Raw genomic sequence first — 21,814 nt, forward strand, 5'->3', positions numbered from 1 at the left:
AAGAAAGAAAGAAAGAAAGAAAGAAAGAAAGAAAGAAAGAAAGAAAGAAAGAAAGAAAGAAAGAAAGAAAGAAAGAAAGAAAGAAAGAAAGAAAGAAAGAAAGAAAGAAAGAAAGAAAGAAAGAAAGAAAGAAAGAAAAATTCCCGTTGATACGTGTTTGTGTAACAAACATGGCGGATCTGAGAGCGAAGAGTCATTCCAGTTTTGCAGTACAGGTGTAACTCATTTAATTGGTTTTTATTAATTCAATTTAATCGGTGTAGTTTAGTAGCATTTAGTATCTTTTAGAGCAGATTTATAGTTAAAAAGGTGGAGTTCAATTGGTATTTTTTTTATCGTTATTGGGGTAAAATGCCAGAAATTATCGTGATGAATTTTTTAATCCATACCGCCCATCCCTATTTTCTTCCTTCCTTCCTTCCTTCCTTCCTTCCTTCCTTCCTTCCTTCCTTCCTTCCTTCCTTCCTTCCTTCCTTCCTTCCTTCCTTCCTTCCTTTCTTTCTTTCTTTCTTTCTTTCTTTCTTTCTTTCTTTCTTTCTTTCTTTCTTTCTTTCTTTCTTTCTTTCTTTCTTTCTTTCTTTCTTTCTTTCTTTCTTTCTTTCTTGAATGGATTCTTCCATGAATCCACCAATAAAAAGTGGAGGAGGTGAGCGTCGTACCACGTCCTGTTCTCTGATTGGTTCATCACACCTGAAGTTAGTGTGAGGTTGGAAACACGTTGTATTCCAACATTTGATTATAATATAGATTTGAAAATTGGGTTTACTCAATTACAAAACCTGGCGTTGACATCTAGTTACAGTAAGGTAACATGGACTAGATGTTGGATGATGGTTACTTGCCAGCGCTGCATAATTAGTTATCTAACGTTGTCTGACGTTGCAACCCGTATCCAACCAAGCGACTTTAATGTGTTAGCTGAACGGTCCAACCATCAATCAAGCGATTGGCTTCGTCACTACCAAAGTCACACTGAAACTGTATTATTTTTTAGTATAAATTTGAGGTCAGTAAGCACAACAAAATTCATACGTAAGGCGTCCCGGATTATAGGGTGCTCCGCCGATTTTTGAGAATATTTAAGAATTTTAAGTGCGCCTTATAGTGTGGAAAATACAGTATTATAAATAGTATAAAACACAGGTAAGTGATTCTTTTGAACACTGACCTTCCATAATTGTTACCGGATCCTCAACCTTTGGCCTCAAGATGTTCGGCCCAAAGACTGTGGCCAAGTTTTGGACGCTCATTTTATTCACGCCTGAATACGACTGGACTTCATCAAGAAATCTACACAAAAAAGAAAAAAAAAAAGAAGAAAGATGTCAATGTTGTTAATCATCTGAAACAGTTTGAATTTTATCAACCGTAACTATCAGTTGGTACCTGCAGATGTACTTGAGGAGGTTGTAGTTTACCGGAGGCAGACTTTCCACGTGCTTCCTCAGCGCCTTTATACCCTGCGGATCAAAGATGCCTTTTAGACTACGTAAGCTCGTATTAAGTAATTGCACATGAGTCAGGTTCAGTCACAAGTACAGTAAATCAAGTTTTCTCAAAATAATAAACACACTAGAGCTTATTCAGTGTAACATCGACGCAACAATGCATTTTATTTTATAGAAATACTAAAGCTAAACAAAATAAAACCTTCCGGATGCAAAAAAACAAACCGATGAAGGAAGAAATGTTTAGGATACTCGGCGTGTCTTATATTTGTGGAGATTCGGCTGTTAGATACGACGGAGTATTAGGGCCAAACTAAGACAAAAAAAAAAGAAGGAAATTACGTGAATAAAGTCATAATGTTGCGAGAATAAAGTCGTAATAGAATAAAGTCGTAATATTACGAGCATAAAGTCGTAACATTACGAGAATAAAGTCGTAATTTATGAGAATAAAGTCGTAATATTACGAGAATAAACTCGTAACATAACGAGAATAAAGTAATATGAGAATAAAGTCGTCATATTATGAGAATAAAGTCGTAATATTACGAGAATAAAGTCGTCATATTATGAGAATAAAGTCGTCATATTATGAGAATAAAGTGGTAATATTACGAGAATAAAGTCGTAATATTATGAGAATAAAGTCGTAATATTACGAGAATAAAGTCGTAATATTATGAGAATAAAGTGGTAATATTATGAGAATAAAGTCGTAATATTATGAGAATAAAGTCGTAATATTATGAGAATAAAGTGTTAATTTATGAGAACTCTAACAGGAAGAGTGTGTTAAAATGTTGAATATTGAGCATCTTGTGAAGTTATATTTACATATTTATAATATATTTAATATTACGATTTTATTCTCGTAATATTACGACTTTATTCTCATATTATTATGACTTTATATTCGTAATTTCCTTCTTTTTTTTTCTTAGTTTGGCCCTAATACTCCGTCGTAGTTAGAAGATTAGACAAGGAAAAAAAAAATTAGTGCGTGAGAAAAAACTGCAAAACTGGAGATCAAAATTTCGATTAATACATCTAGTAGATTGAACCTCGTAAACCTTTGCATTTAGGGCTAAAGTCGGAGGTATAAAGGAATCCATCATGTCTGATTTCTAACCATTTCGTCATCTTTGCTGAGGAGCTTGGCGCAGGCCAGGAATTCTTCATACTTGTGGAAGGGGATAACGGGCTCAGGCAGCTCTCTGAGGTACAGCTTCAGCAGAGACGCAACTGTGTGGACGTCTGTGTTACTGTTGACAGAAAAAAAAGAAAATAATAAGTCCAGGGCAAGGTTGAGGTCTTAATTTACGTTAGGCAAACTGAGCATGAAAAATACTTTTTTTTAATTTTTGTTGGACAGTCGAGGCCTTTGTTAAGAAAGTTATGAGAGAAGAAAGCAGACAGCATGTGTAGTGGGTAGGGTGGTGTAGACGACATGTAGCGATGGTCTGGGAGTCGAGCCCAGGTCAGCAGCGAGAAAAACCTCAAGCCTCTATACATGAACTAAAACGCTGAACGCCCATCAATTAGGATTTTTTAATCTTTAAATACAGAGATGAGACTGAAAAAAGGGGAAATTATGTGTATTATAGTTTTTTTTTTTTTAACGCCAACTAGACAGTCAGCTAAACTATCTTTTATTCATGAACAAGAATTATTTTTGTAGATTTTTATTAACATACAGTGCAAACAACGACAAAAGACAACCTCAGTATGGGTGTGTGTGTGTGTGCCGTGTGTGAGTGTAAATAAGATGATGAAAATAGATACATAAATTGAGGATATTAATTTGAGAGTAAACAAATAAATAATTATCATATAGAGTGGTGTAGCATGATATCATATAAATATAGCATAATAATATAGTAATATCCTAATATAGCATAATTTTTATAAAATATTATAACATATAACCACATTATATCACCATACTATAATATATAACAATATAATAATACCATAGTTTAACATCCCATGAGATTTCATAACTTAATATAATAATATGAAACAATATATCATGATAATGCCAGGAATAATTATTAGAGTTAGAATTGGTAATTTATGTTTTGCAATGGGGGGTGAGGTCAGACCGGGACGTCAGGGAAGCGACCAGGAGGCCCCCACCAGACTCCAGTTGCCCGACCGGGAGTCCCAGCAAGAGGCAAGTAGGACGGCAGTGAAAGGAATAGTTATAGTTAAAAGTTTCTTGAATGATGAGATTAGCTCCTTAAAATTAAGGCGATTTTGCTGCTGATTGCGAGCGGAGGCTGCGGCATATTGCTGCTCCTGTATCCTGTTCAACAGATTGTTGCTGCTGATGGATTTTGTTTGGTGTAGATGCAGAACTGTATACCAACATTTCTTCAACACAAAAATGAAATCCGATGTTTTGATTAAGAGTGTGTAGATATATAAGAAATGAAAAGGGCCAACCCTGAGCTGTAGTTAGTATGCAGGGACATGTGCTTGATCATTTTCTATCCCTCAGCATGCGCAGGCATACATTGGTGAGTCTTGGCATGATTCACTGTTTTGAAAGCTTTACAGAGATCAATAAAAAGGAGCTACACGACTTTGCTTGCCATCTTATGTTCCAATATTCATTAATAACACCACAGATGGTAGTAACTATTACTGAATTGTAAGGCTGGTGTTGTTGTCCGATGATTGGCAGTCTGATTATAATCGATTTTGCCAAATCTGTGTGAAATATAAAGTGTGTGGGTTTACACAATAGACTCGTGGCTGGTGTTCAAACCAGTACTCCCCGTGGAAGAAAAGATCGTATTTCTCAGTTGGACACAAAAATGAGTTGAGAGGCCGTGAGCGATGAATCCCTGGATCCAATCCTGGCTGGCCAGACCTTCGCTTGATGTAATTTTCTCTGCTTTCTTTCCCACGTTTCCTGCCCCTCCACCCTGCTCTATCTAGGAAAGGGAATGCTCTAAAGAGCAATCTTGAATGTGTGTCAGACTGAAAAACAATATAACAAAATATTAAACAGATGCTGCGTGACTATTCTCCAGAACAGACACAGAGCAAACTATGCATGACTAGCCTTATGGCACGAATCCTCAGTTTAAAGATGAGCGAATAAGGTGTGACAACATCTGACATTACTAACTGCCAATTAAAGTTAAGTGCTGCCTGTTATGTGATACTTTTCTGAATGCGCATGCGCAAATGTTTTGGTATCTTGGGAGTGTGTAAGTGCAGGGCAGTTGTAGTGTTTGTAGTGCACGAGTCGTGAGTAAAGTCTTGGAAAACGTACAGTCGTCAGAGTAATTCATTTAGCAGTTAACATTGGTAGCAGAGGATGGCCGCTGGTAATTGTAAAGTTCCGTTGGCGTTTGATGAGAAAAAGTCCTACGAAAGTTGGAAAAATGAAGTCGAAATCTGGAGACTTGTTACGGACTTGGATAAAAAGAAGCAAGCCTTGGCGGTTGCCTTGTCGCTAACAGGAAGAGCGAGGGACAGCGCGCTGGAAATAGCCGCAGGAGATTTGAACAATGATGATGGAATGACTACACTTTTGATGAAACTAGACTCAGTGTTTTTGAAAGAAGAAAAGGACCGCCAATACAAGGCGTACACGGAGTTTGACCGGATGATGAAAGACAATGTCGTTTCGATGGGGGACTACATCATCGAGTTTGAACGGAGGTACAACAGAATTCGCCAGTTTAAAATGGAGCTACCGGATGCAGTGTTAGCATTCAAGCTGCTAGACACTGCGGGACTTCATATTAAAGACCAATAGTTGGCACTTACCGCTTGTCCAAGCCTCAAGTTTGACAACATGAAGGCCGCCATGAAGAGGATATTTGGCGACACTACGCCACGGGGCGGAGCTGGCGCCCTGCAGGTGAGGGGGGATGCAACTGAAGCCGCCTACTACACAAAGTTCACTGGCAGGAGAGAAAGTAGGTCAAATCCGCAGCATCAAGCAGCTATTCAAGGTACCAATCCGCTTGACAGATATGGTAGGAGAACGAGATGTGCAGTCTGCCAAAGGTTATATCACTGGGCAAACTGCTCCCATAAAAATGAGCATGCTAAATTAACAGAAGATGAAAGACAAACAGAGTTTGAAGAATGCAACATCACTACTGTGTCTAAAGACACATTGTCTGACACAGAGATTTTCATGGTGGAGTCTCTTGGATCTGCTGTGATTGATACAGCTTGTACCAGAACAGTGTTTGGCAAAAAATGGCTTCATCATTATGTCAGTCAACTAACACAGGATGAGTTACTGAAAATGAAGGACGTGAAAAGTGCAAGACCATTCAAGTTTGGTGATGGGAGAATTGTACATTCCACAAAGAAAAAGTGAAAATCCCAGCTGTGATAGCACAAACTAAATGTCAAATTGAGACATAAGTTGCTCCAGACGATATCCCTTTGCTTTTAAGCAAAACTTCACTGAAAAGAGCAGGTGCTGTTTTGGACATTGAGAATGACAAAGCCATAATGTTCAAGCAACCTCTGGTTGGATGGAAGTGGAAGTGACATCCAAAATGAAGACGACATCCTCATTGTGACGGAAAACATGAGACACAAGAAAAACAAAAAGTGCTATTGAAACTGCACAGGCAGTTTAATAATAATAATGGCTTTGTTTTATATAGCGCCTTTCAAGGCACCCAGAGCGCTTTACAGAGATCATTATTGCGGCCGTTGTTAATCCAAAAAAAGGGCCGCGAGGGACTAAGCAGGGGAGGAAACACTGTGACGCGCTTGTATAAAGAATTCAGTTCCACTCCAATAATGCGTCTGAACATTTATTCTTTTCTTTGCTTGCACGTAAAAATAATCCAGGTACCAGTTTCCAAGACAACATTTGCGTGCGTGAGTGCGTGATTGCGTGATTGCGGTCAACAGAAAAATATCACCTCCTCGAGCTCACCCCCTCTCTGTCAAACCCTGAGCAGGTGAAGGTAATGAATGAAATACTATCATCAGCTGTTACCGCCCATGCCCCGGTGAACACGCCCACCACCCAAAGTGTCAATGAAATGTGCAGGTGCAATACGAGACCGTGAACATAAAAGCAGAGGAGAATTATGGCTCCTACATTCCAGCCCCTTAATTATTCCAATAATAATTACACCACTACACATTATATACAAGAAAAACTTGAGAGAAAGATACAGTTCCTTTGAATGTCCTTTTCTTCTTTAAGCCAACACAAAAAATAGTCCAAAGTCCATGTGACAGTGTCAAAATTCATAAGACAATGAAGTCTATGAAGTTCAAAGGTCAGCTGCACGTCCTCATGGATCTTCTGCTTCCTGTAGAAGGCAAACCTTTGTAATAGGTCTGTCCAGATAGCTGGTCTTCGTCTTGATCCGCACCTGGCGCACCAGTCCTCTTCTATCTGGGATCGTTTGCACAATCCTTCCTGTGAGCCATGAATTGCGAGGTGCTGAATCATCCACTATGAGCACAATATCTCCAGGAAGAAAGTTGCGCTTGACACTTGACCACTTCTGGCGCTCCTGAAGCAGAGGCAAGTATTCCTTGACCCATCGTTTCCAAAATAAGTCGGACATGTACTGAACTTGTCTCCATCTGCGACGAGCATACGTATCTTCTCTTTGGAACTGCCCCGGTGGAAACGATGGCATGGTCTTGAGCAACAAAAGATGGTTAGGAGTTAAAGCTTCCAAGTCATTGGGATCAGTGGATGCTCTGGTTATGGGTCGACTGTTGATGATAGCTTCTGCTTCGCAGAGAACTGTGTGAAGACCTTCTTCATCAAGGTTTTGCACCTTCAAGGTGGAATTCAGGACCTTCCTCACAGATCTAATCAACCGTTCCCATACTCCTCCATGATGTGATCCAGTGGGGGGATTGAAAATCCACTTAATCCCCTTCTGAAGGAGGGTGTCGTTGATTTGAACAAGGTTCCAACCTTCCATGGCCTTCCTCAATTCCCGCTCAGCTCCGACGAAGTTAGTTCCATTATCTGAGCGCAACTCCAACACTTGTCCACGTCTTGCTATGAAGCGTCGAAGAGCATTAATAAATGAATCCGTGTCCAAAGATGACGCTACTTCGATGTGGATGGCTCTTATTGCTAAGCAGGTGAAGAGAACTCCATATTTCTTCACCATGCTCCTCCCCCGCTTGATTTCAAAGGGCCCAAAGTAATCTACTCCAACACGTGTGAATGGCGGTTCATCTGGAGAAACTCTGTCCCGAGGCAAGTCTGCCATCTGTTGGTGTGCTGGAGCAGCATACAGTCGCCGACAGACAATACATTTCGACAGGATTCTCCTTATAGCCACACTAGCACCTGGGATCCAATACCTTTGACGCAGGCTAGATAACATGTGGTTGCGACCACTATGTCCCACCTCCTGATGTATATGCTGAAGAATGATATCAGAAATGTGAAGATCTTTCGCCAATATGGCAGGATGTTTAGCTTCTTCAGGCATAGCTGCTCGGCTAAGACGCCCCCCGACTCTTAGAACACCATCGTTGAGGACTGGATTGAGCTTGTAGATATGGCTAGTCCTTTTCACACTCTCTCCCTTTAGCAAGCTGTTGAACTCATCTGGAAACCTCTTCTTTTGACAGAAGCAGATGATCTCCATCTCAGCCTTTCTGAGCTCCTCAATTGAAAGAGAACCACTAGCAGCTTGAGCCTTGACACTCTGCATCCCCTTCTCCATTTCTCTTTCCTGTTGGTTCTTATCCAGGCCAGACTGAGCAAGAGTCACACTCAATTGCCTCCTTTCCTGGCAAAGACGCAGCAGCAGGCTCTTAAACCTGAGGATCCAACCAACCATTTTTTTTAGATGGGTCCAAGAGGAGAAGTGATTGATCAAACGGGTTACTGCATCAACCTCCTCTTCAGCCTGTACCGCGTTCACCTGGCTCATCTTGATCTCAGGGTCATCTAGGGAGATTTTCCCAGAACTATCAGGGTTTACAGGCCACTCCTCTAAAGGTCCACTGAGAAACCGAGGTCCAGACACCCAAGCGTCGTCCTTCAGCAGTGACTCCACTTTGACTCCCCTGGAGGCCATATCAGCAGGATTGTTGGTAGTATTAACATACCTCCACTGAGACGGATTCGACACACTGAGTATCTTTGACACCCTGTTGGCTACGAAAATTCGGAACCTTGAGGTCTCATTCCTGATGTACTTCAGTACAGAAGTACTATCAGTCCAAAAAATTGAGTCATGAAGTTGCATCCGCAGCTCCTTCCTCCATATCTCATCCATTCGACTCGCCACCATGGCAGCCGTCAGCTCCATACGAGGGATAGTGATCGGTTTCAATGGGGCAACCCTGGCCTTCCCCATTATGAAAACACAGTGCACTTGCCTGTGAATGTTGTGTAATAACAGGTAAGTCACTGTCCCATAGCCGCTTTCACTTGCATCTGCGAAATGGTGTAGCTGAGCAGACACTACCTCCCCAAAATCCACTGGTTTCAGGCATCTCTCAACCTTGAAATCTGCAAGCTGACAGAGTTCCTCCAGCCATCCTGTCCATTCTTGTGCAGCCGACGTCGGTATAGCATTGTCCCAACCAAGTCCCTTTCTGCATAAGTCCTGAAGAATCTTTTTGGCAGATAGAACCACAGGCGCCAAGATTCCCAAGGGGTCATAGATAGAGCTGACTGTGGATAGGATCCCTCTCCTGGTTAAAGGTCTGTCTCTGATCATGATCTTGAACTTAAACATATCCGACTGCACACACCACTGTACGCCCAATGCTCTTTCTATAGGAAGTGTGTCATTGTCCAAGTCCAGATCCTTAACCTCCTTAGCTCTCTCTTCTGGAGGTATAGCAGTCAGCACAGCATGTCGGTTGCTAATCCACTTTGTGAGTTTAAAGCCCCCTTTAGCACAAAGGGCACGCAGGTCTTGATATAGTGCTACTGCCTCCTCTTCAGAAGCCACAGATGAAAGGCAATCATCAACATAGAAATTGTGCAGGACTGTGTCAATTACCTTGGGGCTGAACTGCTCCTGATTGTCCTCTGCACACTTCCTAAGTGCAAAACTTGCGCAACTTGGTGAGGATGTAGCTCCAAACAGATGTGCAACCATTCTATGCTCCACCAGGTTCTGATAATGATCTCCCTCCGGCCACCAGAGAAACCTCAATAGATCTGAATCTTCAGGTGGTACTCTAACCTGATGAAACATGGCCTCGATGTCTGCCATGAGCACAACGGGTTCCTTTCTGAACCGAGTCATGACACCAATCAGTGTGCTGGTAAGATCAGGACCCTGCAGGAGTTGTGCGTTCAACGATGTTCCCTGGAACGTAGCTGCACAGTCGAATACGACTCTGATCTTTCTCTTCTGCGGGTGGTATACACCATGATGTGGTATATACCAGACCCTACCATCACTACGCTCTAGGTCCTCATCTGATACTTTCTCTGCATAGCCCTTGGAGATGATGTCATTCATGAAAGCAACGTAATCTGCATGAAACGAAGCATTCTTATCAAACCTTCTCTTGAGGCTCAGAGCCCGCTGTTCGGCAATCCTTCTGTTATTTGGCATGTTCACATCCACTTTCCTCAAGGGTAAGCCAATACTGTAATGGCCATCGATCAGCTTTGCAGACTTTGTGACGTACTCCATAAAGCGATCGTCCTCTCTCGACAAGCCCATCTGCTCATCCTGACTGCACTCAGGGAAATCGACCTTTAGCTGCTGCTTCCACATGTCGTCAAATCTTGCCACAGAGATCCTATTGACTGTGACATGTGGCTGTCCACAAATAGCTGCTCTACTTCCCTCTCCTCCGAGAGGTCCATTTATGGTCCAGCCCAACATGGTTTTAACCGCGTATGGGCCTCCATCAACACTCCGAACAACTTGCCATGGCTCCAGTGCCTTGGGAACATTTGTTCCAATCAACAGGTCAATCTCTGAATCAATCTCTGTTATTTGTATGTGTTTCAGGTGTGGCCACCTTTGGAGGTCTTTCTGTCTAGGAATGTTACTTTGATGAACTGGCATGTTTTTCTGTGTGAAGATATCAGGCAGATCACAAAAACAATTGCTATCCAATCCAGCCACTTCCAGATCTGAGACAACGTAGCTTTCAACGACCTTCTCCTGACCCATAGTGCGAAGGAGAATGCCTGTTCTTCTTCCCCTGAGATTCAACCTGTTCATCAGCCTCTCTGTGCAGAATGAGGCAGAGCTCCCAGGATCCAGGAAGGCGTAAGTAATCATTGTTTCATGCCCCTTCTTAGGCTTGACATGAACTGGCACGATGGAGAGCGTACAATCATGCTCACCAGCCCCTGTAAGACCACTGGTTTGGACAGAGATCAGAGCCCCGCCCAGTGCCGACTCCGATTCTCCCTTGGTTTGCAGTGAACTTGTTTCTTTTTCTTTTGAGTGAATATGAAGTATGCTAGGGTGCTTCAGACTGCATACTTTGCATGAAAGCCGTTTCTTACAGTCTCTACTCATGTGCCCAATGCACAGGCATCCAAAACACACACCATGTCCCTTTAAGAAATCAATTTTCTCACTGTGCGCCTTCTTTTCCAATTGAAGGCACAGATCCAGTGAATGTCCACCTCCACAAAACAGGCAAACCCTTGTCCCAGATGAGCTTCTCTCCTTCGGCTTTGTCACAGGCTCAACTTTCCTTTCCACTGTGGCAATGGTGGTAGCAAAGCTACTCCCTTTTGTCCTAGAGCGAGGTTGGAACTTAACTCTCACATCTTTGGTTGCTGCAACTGATGGAGCGTCTTGTATATCCCCAAACAGTGGATCACTTGCAATCTTCACTTGTCGTTCAATGAAGCCAACAACGTCAGTAAACGTAGGTCTCCGTCCACGCCTCTCCTGCAGCTCACATGCCACAGTCCTCCACCTGTCCCTGAGTTTGTAGGGCAACTTTTTTATGATGGTTAGCATATTGGCAGGCATGTCCAAATCACACATGTATTCAACTTCTTCCATGGCGTTGCAGCAGCCTCTCAAAAAGAGACCAAATGCCTGCAGAGCTTTCACATCTTCAGATTTTATTGGGTGCCATGAAAGAGCCTTTTCCATGTAGGCTGAAGCAATTTTCTGTGCATTGCCAAAATGCTCTTGTAGCAAATTCTTAGCCTTGGCATATCCTCCATCAGGGACCATATGCTGACAACTCCGAACGAGGTCCCGAGGCTGCCCCCTGGTGTACTGTTCGAGGAAATATAGGCAGTCTCTTGAGTTGTCAGTCTTCTTTTCAATGCTGTTCTCAAAAGCCCTTATGAATGTGTGATATTGCAAAGGGTCACCGTCAAAAATTTGAATGTCTCTTCTAGGCAAAAATGAAAGAGACTGCTGTTGAACTAACAAGGCTGTTATTTCATTCTGTTTCTCCAAGACTGTGATTATGTTGTGCTGGTCACTGCTTGGAACCAGTGCTGCAGGGTGGTTGCTTTGGTGCTGAGGCTGTGAAGATGCTCGACTGCCTGGCACTGGTGCTGCAGGGAGATAGCCTTGGTGTGGCTGAAACAGAGGAGGTGCTTGAGTTTGTGTTGCACTTTGATGTATTTTAGCCTCTGAGCGTCTTGACAATGTGGGTGGAGGTTGTAAATCCTGATTTAAATATCCCACTTTAGGTCTTGCGCCCAAAACATGTGAACCATTCTGGCCAGCTGAAATGTTTGTATCAGGCACAAATGGGGTTGCATCAGCGCTGAGTGTCTTTAGTTTCCTTTGCCCCTTTTCAAAGTAAGAGGTCATGCCATCGGATTTCACAGATGTACTACTTGCTACACGAGATCCTCCAGAGCCTCTCAGCACATTCACTTTAGCCACTGATGAAGCTATCTCCGTTTCAAGTGCAAGTTGCTCCTTTTTCTTCCTTAACAGCTCCTCCTGTTCCTCCAATGCATGCTTGTCCTTTAAAAGCCTTTGTTTTGCCATGAGAGCGGCCATGTCAGCCTCAGCCTGAATGCGAGCTGATGATGTTGTTGAGCTACTGGACCTACTTCCAGTAGAGCTTTGCTTTCCAGACCGTCTGCTTCCAATGTTTGACACACTGTCGTATGGTTTAATGTCATCTTGTGCAACAGAGGCTCCATCATTTTGTCCCGAGTGCTTTGAAACATGAGATGAAACATGAGACTCTTTCTCAGCATGATGTGTATCAGAAACTTGAATGAGAGTTGACCCCTGTTGTGTTACAGACATGGGAACATCATTTGTTCCATTTATTTCATCATTTAATTCATCATTCTTTGCAACCTGGGCAATGGTATTGCTTATTTGTCTCCCAGTTTCAGAACACCACTGCTGGGCATCCACAACAAATCCATTATTACATCTGAGCACATTTGCAAACCATTCATTTTGTTTTTCCTGTTCCTTTTTAGGAAGTAAAGGAATCACAGACTCATGTAACAGGGCGGTGTTTTCAACCATTTGATTCAACTTCTCCATTTGAGACTGCACTTGTGGGAAATTATCATCATTTTGCATAAGATCCTTTATTGTGTTTGTTAAACCTTTAATTTTGTTAACCATTGCTTTACGTTCCTTCTGGAGAGTTTCAATTTTATTGAACAGGGCCTTGGTAGTGAGTTTAATTTCTCTTTTTTGTTCATCCATTTTTGAACCATTTTCAACTGAACTCGCCTTTGATCCACTCACTGACATTTTCCAGTAGCAAACTCAAAATCCACACACTTCAAAACGATCAATCACTTCACCGCTGCCTCATAAACGTCATCCACTTCAGCAAACGACACCAGCAAACAACATCACGTCCCCAACGGACAAGCGGCAGCAGAGTTTTCAGACTGTGCTCAAACAAACAATCCACACAGCAAGAACTGAAATGGAGTTTCTACATACCGCTTCTGTTGCTGTGTCGTTTGCCCCAGCTTGTCTTCGTGGCTTCCTTTATTGATTGAAAGAACGAATGAATGAATGAATGAAGCGCGTGCACCAGGCGTTTCAATGTTTCCTTAGATCCAAAGCGCTCCAGCGCGATATGAGGAATCCTTACGAACGAAAACAGTGTATTCCTCTAGATCAACACTTTGGATGGAAACTTTTCTGTTGACATATATTGCGGCCGTTGTTAATCCAAAAAAAGGGCCGCGAGGGACTAAGCAGGGGAGGAAACACTGTGACGCGCTTGTATAAAGAATTCAGTTCCACTCCAATAATGCGTCTGAACATTTATTCTTTTCTTTGCTTGCACGTAAAAATAATCCAGGTACCAGTTTCCAAGACAACATTTGCGTGCGTGAGTGCGTGATTGCGTGATTGCGGTCAACAGAAAAATATCACCTCCTCGAGCTCACCCCCTCTCTGTCAAACCCTGAGCAGGTGAAGGTAATGAATGAAATACTATCATCAGCTGTTACCGCCCATGCCCCGGTGAACACGCCCACCACCCAAAGTGTCAATGAAATGTGCAGGTGCAATACGAGACCGTGAACATAAAAGCAGAGGAGAATTATGGCTCCTACAATCATTATTCATTCATACACATTCTCACTGGTGGTGGTAAGCTACATTTGTAGCCACAGCTGCCCTGCAGACTGACGGAAGCGTGGCTGCCATATCGCGCAAAACGGCCACTCCGACCACCACCAAACATTCATACACATTCAAACACATTCATACGGGGCAAGGTGGGTAAGGTGTCTTGCCTATGGACACTACGACAGCAACTGGGATAGAGCGGGATTCGAACCGCCAACCTTTCGATCTTGGACGACCCGCTCTACCACCTGAGCTACTGCCACAGTTGACAGATTTAAAAAAAACTACTGACCTGCTCAGGTTATACTGATGAGGAGTGCATCATAATCCTGAAGGATATTGTAAATAACTGTGAAACATGCATCAGATACAGTAAACCCAAGCAGAAGCCAGCAGTAGGTTTACCCATGGCCTCAACCTACAATGAAATGGTAGCTATGGACTTACATGAGCTGGAGCCAGGGGTGTGGTATCTGCATGCCATTGACCACTTCACAAGATTCAGTGCAGGGAGCATAATTACCACCAAGAAACCCAGAGAAATAGTGAAACACTTCATTCACTGCTGGATAAGTGTTCATGGCCCGCAGACTGTTCACTGACAATGGGGGTGAATTTAATAACGAAGAAATGAGGGACATGGCTGAAAACTTTAACATTGAAGTGAAAACGACTGCAGCTTATAGTCCATGGAGCAATGGTCTCTTGGAAAGGCACAATCAAACCCTCACTGAAATTCTGTTGAAAGTAAAGAGAGACAATGTATGTGATTGGAAGACTGGGCCCTGATGGCAAAAAACTCAATGCACAATGTGCATGGCTACAGTCCCTGCCAGCTAGTATTCGGGCAGAACCCAAATCTACCATCAGTACTCATTGATAAGCCGCCAGCTCTAGAAGGGACTAGCGTGTCTACTTGGATAGCCCAGCACATCTCAGCATTACATGCCACAAGGAGAGCATTCACTGAAGCAGAATGCTCTGAGCGGATCCGAAGAGCCCTCCGAAAACAACTGCGACCCAATGATGACCGATATGAAACGGGGATAAGGTTCACTGCAAACGTGTGGATTCAACAGAGTGGAAAGGTCCTGGCGTGGTCATCGGCCAAGATGGTGTGGTGATATTTGTTCGCCATGGGGACACTTGTGTTCGTGTACATCAATCCAGACTTCGAAAGGTTGATGGCTGTGTGTTGAGAGAAAGAGATAATCAGCTGATTACAACTGACAGTGCCACATTACCAGAAACAAGACTCTATGAAAATGACACTGTATATGAAAGTGAGGAAGAGACACCCTCAAATGATGAAGGTGCTGAGAATAACAATTATCCCCCTCACACATCAGCACACTCAAATACTGCTTGTGAAGAACTTAAGCTGAAAACTGGACAAGTAGTTACATACACAGACAGTGGAAGTTGCCAAGGACACACTGGAAAAATCCTCAGCTGGGCAGGAAAGTCCACTGGGACATACAAAAACTGGTATAATTTACAGTACTCAGAGCCTGAGGAAATTGATGGCAGAACTGGATCAGTGGACTTCAGCTGGGTCCAACTGAGCATGCTGAGTTGTGTGCAATCTGCCATGAAGAAGATGTACTGATCGTGAATGATGATGCCTTCATGCCTGCCAAACACACTGAACTCAGCAACTGGAAACAGAACAATGTGTTTGAAGAAGTGAGAGATGAAGGTCAGAAATGCATCTCTACAAGGTGGATGTGCACACTAAAGGAAACACCAAAGGGGGTTGTACCTAAAGCCAGATTAGTTGGACAAGGCTTGGAGGAAATGAACACTGAGGAGCTCCCAAAAGACTCACCTACATGTGTCTCAGAGTCTTTAAAAATTATCATGGCTGTTATATGTCAAAAGAAATGGCAGCTGAACTCCAGCAGCCTTTTTGCAAGGTAAAGAGTTAACTCGAAATGTCTACATTAGGCCTCCCCAAGAAGCTCAGAGCAAAGGAACTGTGTGGAAGTTGAAGAAGTGTGTTTATGGCCTGGCAGATGCTTCTCTGTATTGGTATAATAGAGTCAAGGACATTATGCAGCATCAGGAGGCTCTGTGTCAAAAGTGGACCCTGCAGTATTCTACTGGTTGGATGACTCTTGGACGTGAAGAACACAACAGCTTCAACTACATCGTAGGGCTGGGCGATATGGACCAAAAGTCATATCTCGATATTTTCTAGCTGAATGGCGATACTCGATATATATCTCGATATTTTTTCTGTGCCTTAATTGGGGTTTCCCCCAAAGCATTATAGCATAGCATCTCTGTTAGCTTCATTTTTTTTCTGAGGCAAACCCTTAAAAAAACAGTCAGTTTTAATACAAAGCCTCGTGCCAAATGTCACACAGGTTCCTTTGTTAACAGAGGTCTGCACAATATCAAAATGTATAAAACAAATGAAATAAAAATAAACTGCCTGCATATATAGAATAAAAATGCTTCTTGAATAAAATAAAACAAATATCCCTTTCCTGCATAACAATTAAATTAAAATACCCTGTGCAATTAATACAATGTAGACAGTAACAGGCAGACTTTTCCACTGAGGGTTGATAAATAACAAAACATTTGTGCAAATCTCAAATAAAACATTCAAGTCAATTCCTCACAAAATAAGCTATATCGAAATCATTAAAAAAAAATGTAATTTTTTTTTTTTTTTTTTTTTTTAATCGATATAAACAATATTGTCTCGTACCATATCGTGTTTGAAAATATATCGATATATATTAAAATCTCGATATATTGCCCAGCCCTACTACATCGGAATGGAGGTTCTCTCTGTGGAGGATGAAATACAGGTGCAACAATGGATGTACATAAAAAATCTCCAGCCCATTCCTGTGGATCCCACCAGAGCCACACAGCTAGAGGCCCCCCTAACAGACACTGAACGTGATATGCTGAAGTCAAAGATTGGCCAAATACGGTAGCGAGGCAAAGCAGACCCGACTGTGTGACATATCTATCCTAGCGTCCAGTACAAAGCACGCCACTGTGCAGACTTTGCATTGTACAAACACTGATCAGAAAACTGAAGTCAGAGGAGTTGACTTTAAGGTTTCAGTACTTGGGAAGAGACCGCTCCTTAAAGCTGGTGTTGTTCAGCGATTCATCCATGAGAAATCTTCCAGATGGAGACACTCAAGGGAGAGAGGCTGGAAGATTCTCACCTATATGCTGGCAATCAAAGAGGATCAGAAGAGTTGTTAGAAGCACTTTAGCTGGAGAGACTTTGGCACTAGGAGATGGCATTGAAAGTGCAGTCTTCTTAGCTACACTCTATTCAGAACTCACCACAGGTGACTGTAAATGCAACACTTTGCCTATTGTGTGTGTGACAGACAAACACTCTCTTTTTGATGCTATCAAATCCACCAAATCAGTCACAGAGAAAATACTCAGACTGGAGGTCAGTGGCATCAAGGAACTTATCAGCTCTGGAACTATTCAGCAGATCATGTGGTCAACAACCAAGGAGCAACTCGCCGACTGCTTGACCAAGAAGGGAACGTCTGCACTCGTTCTGCTGAGGGCTCTCAGCGAAGGTGTATGGCAGCTTAAAAGCTAAATGGAAAAAAAGCAAATCATTTTTCTCTACTGTTCTACTCTAGTTATCAGAGTTGAAACTTTAAACCTGGTTATATGTTAAAGCCATTTAAAAAGCTACTGTTCTACTCTAGTTATTAAAGTTGAAACTTTAAACCTGGTTATATGTTAAAGAGCATATTGCAGGTTGGAGACCCCTGTGAATCAATGTGTAGGAAAATAATGTAGGAACTGAATTTTCATTGAAATACGCATAAATATATACTACAGTGACCTCCAGAGTTGTTTTTGTGAGAGTATTTTACTTCCGCATCTGAAAAAGCTGAACCGGAAGTGACGTGACATCAGGGAGTGCGGTGAATTTCAACAATAGGGAAAATAATGGATCTTAATGTTAGTTGTGACACTGAAGAGGTTGTGAATGTGTATTCACACCAATATGACGGGCCACAGCCTTATAATTACGAACCGTTAGGCCCCCCACGTTCTTTTGATTGACAGCTGAAACTCGCTTTTTAAAAGGCTGATTTATGGGTCCGCGTTACACCAACGCAGACCCTACGGCGTAGGGTACGCGGCGACGCACCGAATGCTGCGTGCGCCGCGTAACTTACGCCGTAGGCTACGCCGTCGATTTTACGCGGAACCATAAATCCGCCTTTATTCACCGCAGCACCCGCCCGTGCGCTCCTAAAAGAAAATTCTCCGAAAATAACTCTTATAATAACGCTTATTATCTTCTTTTTTTTCTGATTAAATGCATCCGAAATAGCTGGGTATTTTTAAAACCGAATATTTCCCCCCCTTCATTTATAAAATAATTTGTATCCACATTACATCGTTGTTAAAAAAAAAAAACCTTCCACACATAACCGAATATATGCGTTTTCGACAACATTCATAAGCATTCCAAATCTGTAGATCATCTGTTCTTCCAGCGGGGCCTCCGCAGCGCAGCTTCCCCGGGAGCGGCGTCTCCTTCTCGGTAACGAGCCCGAGTCCCCCCGTGTCCCACCACGGAGCTGCCGCGTTAAATCAACGCAGCCCTACGCTGTAGGGTACGGCGTAGGGCTGCGCGTAGGGCTGCGCGTCGCGGCGTACCCTACGGCGTAGGCTCTGCGTCGGTGTAACGCAGCAAACGGTGGTCAAGAGCAGAGACCATTTATTTAATAAATAGCTTGGAGAACAGATGGTGGATCATCTGTAGAACTGTAGTAAACAAAGGTCGCACGTTAGACGTCAGAATCAGAGCAGATTTGTTGTTGTTTTGGAGCATAATGTGACGTTCGAAAACGCAAAACTCCGGTTGTGTGTGTCTACACGCATCTACATAAACGAAGTTTTCAAAAATCTTCACTTTGCCAGGAATTTTTTTAAACATTTGTTTATTTGCGTTTTCATATGGATGACAGGTCCAAACGTAGGAAAATATCTTCGGTTTAGCAGATACCCGGCTACGTGTGTACGGGGTCTGCGCAGTCACATGGGGCAGAGCTGTGGAGACGTCTCCCTGGTGCTGCGTCATATGACGCGGTGTTCGAAAAAAAAAGCGTTCGTAGGAGCTTTGCTAAAATCAGCCACTTTTTCCTCCGAATACGTGCCCTTATGTCTTGTAAAACATATTAAATCCTACATTAACTTCTTACATAGTCATTTTCACATAAGGTCAGGTATAATTTCTGAAAAAATCCTAACCTGCAATATGCTCTTTAAAGCCATTGAAAAAAAAAGGTAATATTCTCTTTGCATGTTTTTTTTCTTTAAAGAGAAAAGGGGAGTTTGTTATGTGATACTTTTCTGTTTCGGTATCTTGGGAGTGTGTAAATGCAGGGCAGTTGTAGTGTTTATAGTGCACGAGTCGTGACTAAAGTCTTGGACAACGTACAGTCGTCGGAGTAATTCATTTAGCAGTTAACACTGCCGCACTAATTTCTGCAAGCGTCAACATGCAATCAATTCAAAAAGACTTAAAACTAATGTCAACAAAAAAAAAACAACAAGAACATACCTTTTCTTAAAATTGCCCTTTTATTTTCTAAGCATCCAATTAAAATGTCCCGAAACGTGTGGTTTTGGATGAGTTATGAGGAGAAAGGCAAGGCTCACTTAAAAACTGAGTGTGGGAAAATCAAGAGGACTAAAAAAAAAAAGAAAAAGTAAAATGAGAGGAAGAACCACAATACTTTTTGAGCAGCTTACATGATCTACCAAAAGACAAAGAGGATTTCCAGTGTGAGCTTAGAGACAATAATGAGCCTACGAGGGGCAGCTGGTGAGGAATCAGAAAGGTGAGACACGAACAGACACCAGCAGAGGAAGAGAAGGCTGTTGTCGTAGGAGGGTAGAAATGTGCAGCTGAGCTTAAGGTGGCACCATGTGAGAGTTTAAACTACATGTTTAATATAAATGGCAAAATGTTAAAGCATAGCTCACATCCAGATAATCCTGTCCAGGTTATATTTATGGCTATCAGCATAGATGGTGCGAGTTGTGGATAGAGTATAAGACGGATGTCGTGGTGATGTGTTTCATCATTCCTGTATTTATCTGTCAACTTGAGTCATGGATGAAGAAATGTTGCATTAAAGAAATAAAAACAGGGTTTATTCTCAGGTCTCACACCAACAGCATGAAGTTTTAAATCAGCCGGAGTTTTAAATCACTAATCATTTGACTAATTTTTATCTTCTTTCTACAAAGGGAAAACACTAATATTGAATAAACTAGTTACAGAGGGGTTGCACGTCTTTCCATAATCATAACAAAAAGTATCTGAAAGTAACCTTAAAGTCTGATTAAATCACATTCAAAGATTTGCATGGTGAATTTATTAGGCAATAGTTTATCACAAATGCAAAAGACTAAAAACTACAGTATGTTGTAGTAAAGACTGTTAATAAAATCCTTTTATTAGTTCTATCCTCGTGAGTTAACTCATAATAATCTATTTCTGCTTCACGCAGAATTTTAAATTAAACATTTTTCATCTTTATTTTGTTTTTTTAAAGATGTGTGAACCTATTAAAAAAAAAAATATATATATATATATATATATATATCCATATCCAACACTAATAACAACAAAGCCTGTGGCATGGATTGCATTACTGCAGAACATTTAAAATATGCCAGCTTTAAGCTCTTTCCTTTGCTTTCCATGTGCTTTACTGCTTGTCTGGTTCATGGGGTCCTGCCCAATTCTATCATGTCTGTAAAGTTAGTGCCTGCGCTTAAAGACAAGGCTGGTAAGCTCTGTAGTATTGATAATTATCGTCCTATTGCATTGGCCAGCATCTTGTCTAAAGTACTGGAAAGAATACTTTTAACAAAGTTAGAAATGTATGTTCTTACTTCTGACAACCAGTTTGGATTTAAAAGAAAACATGGAACTGACCTCTGTATATATGCTCTTAAACTGTATTTAAGTAGACAAGCCTGAACACATCTGTATTTTTATGTTTTATTGATGCGTCAAAGGCATTTGATCGTATTAATCATGAAAAATTATTTGTTAAATTGTTAGATAGAGGTGTTCCTAAATTCTTGGTGGAATATGTGTTCTGACTCTGTGAAGTGTTCCCTGTTTCGAACCTACATCACACTGTTATATACTGCTCACTTGTGGTCTAACTATAAGAAAAAGAGCATGCAGAGGCTCAAGGTAGCAACAATGATGCAATGAGGTTGCTGCTCCGTGTTCCTAGGTGGCATAGTGACCGTCAATTGTTTGTGTCCAACAGAGTGCCAACTTGTGAGGCACTCTTAAGACAGTTGATGTTTAGTTTTATGTGTCGATTGGACAAATCAGAGAACCACATAATTGAAGCTTTAGTCAGCCCTTTGAAAAGCTGCTATAGATTCACCTGTAGGCTAAGGTGGCATCGGTGCAATAGCTTGTATGTTTTATAAATTCCGAGTCCTGAATAAGGCACAAGACATCTTGGCCAGTCCTGATCACCCTCTGTCAAAAGAGTTTGTCCCTCTCCCTACTGGGCGGCGCTATAGACTTCCCAAGGCCAATAGCAATAGGTATAAATTTTCTTTTATACCAACTGCTGTTAAAATGATCAACTCGCATAAATTTTAATATTTTTAATACATTTTTATCATTCTGCCTGCACTGCTGAAATCACTTTTGCTTTTACTCATTTATTATGGTTACTATGTCACGTTTTAATGTTTTAATTGTTCTTATTGGTATGTCTGTGTTTGTATGATGACTGTTTTCCCAGACTGCTAAAAGAATTTCCCCTAGAGGGACAATAAAAATGACTCTGACTCTAAATTAAATATGTTGTA

General features: G+C 41.8%; 1 protein-coding gene across 1 annotated transcript in view; it reads right to left on the reverse strand.

The window, feature by feature from the left end:
- The window catches only part of arhgap24 (Rho GTPase activating protein 24), a 150,213-nt gene that overhangs the window by 7,594 nt on the left and 120,805 nt on the right, over positions 1–21,814 (reverse strand). The window contains 3 exon segments of the mRNA XM_061733700.1: positions 1,169–1,290; positions 1,387–1,460; positions 2,578–2,710. Coding sequence (XP_061589684.1) covers positions 1,169–1,290; positions 1,387–1,460; positions 2,578–2,710 — 329 coding nt within the window.

This window comes from Cololabis saira, chromosome 11, assembly GCF_033807715.1.
Source record: "Cololabis saira isolate AMF1-May2022 chromosome 11, fColSai1.1, whole genome shotgun sequence".
NCBI classification, from domain to species: domain Eukaryota; kingdom Metazoa; phylum Chordata; class Actinopteri; order Beloniformes; family Belonidae; genus Cololabis; species Cololabis saira.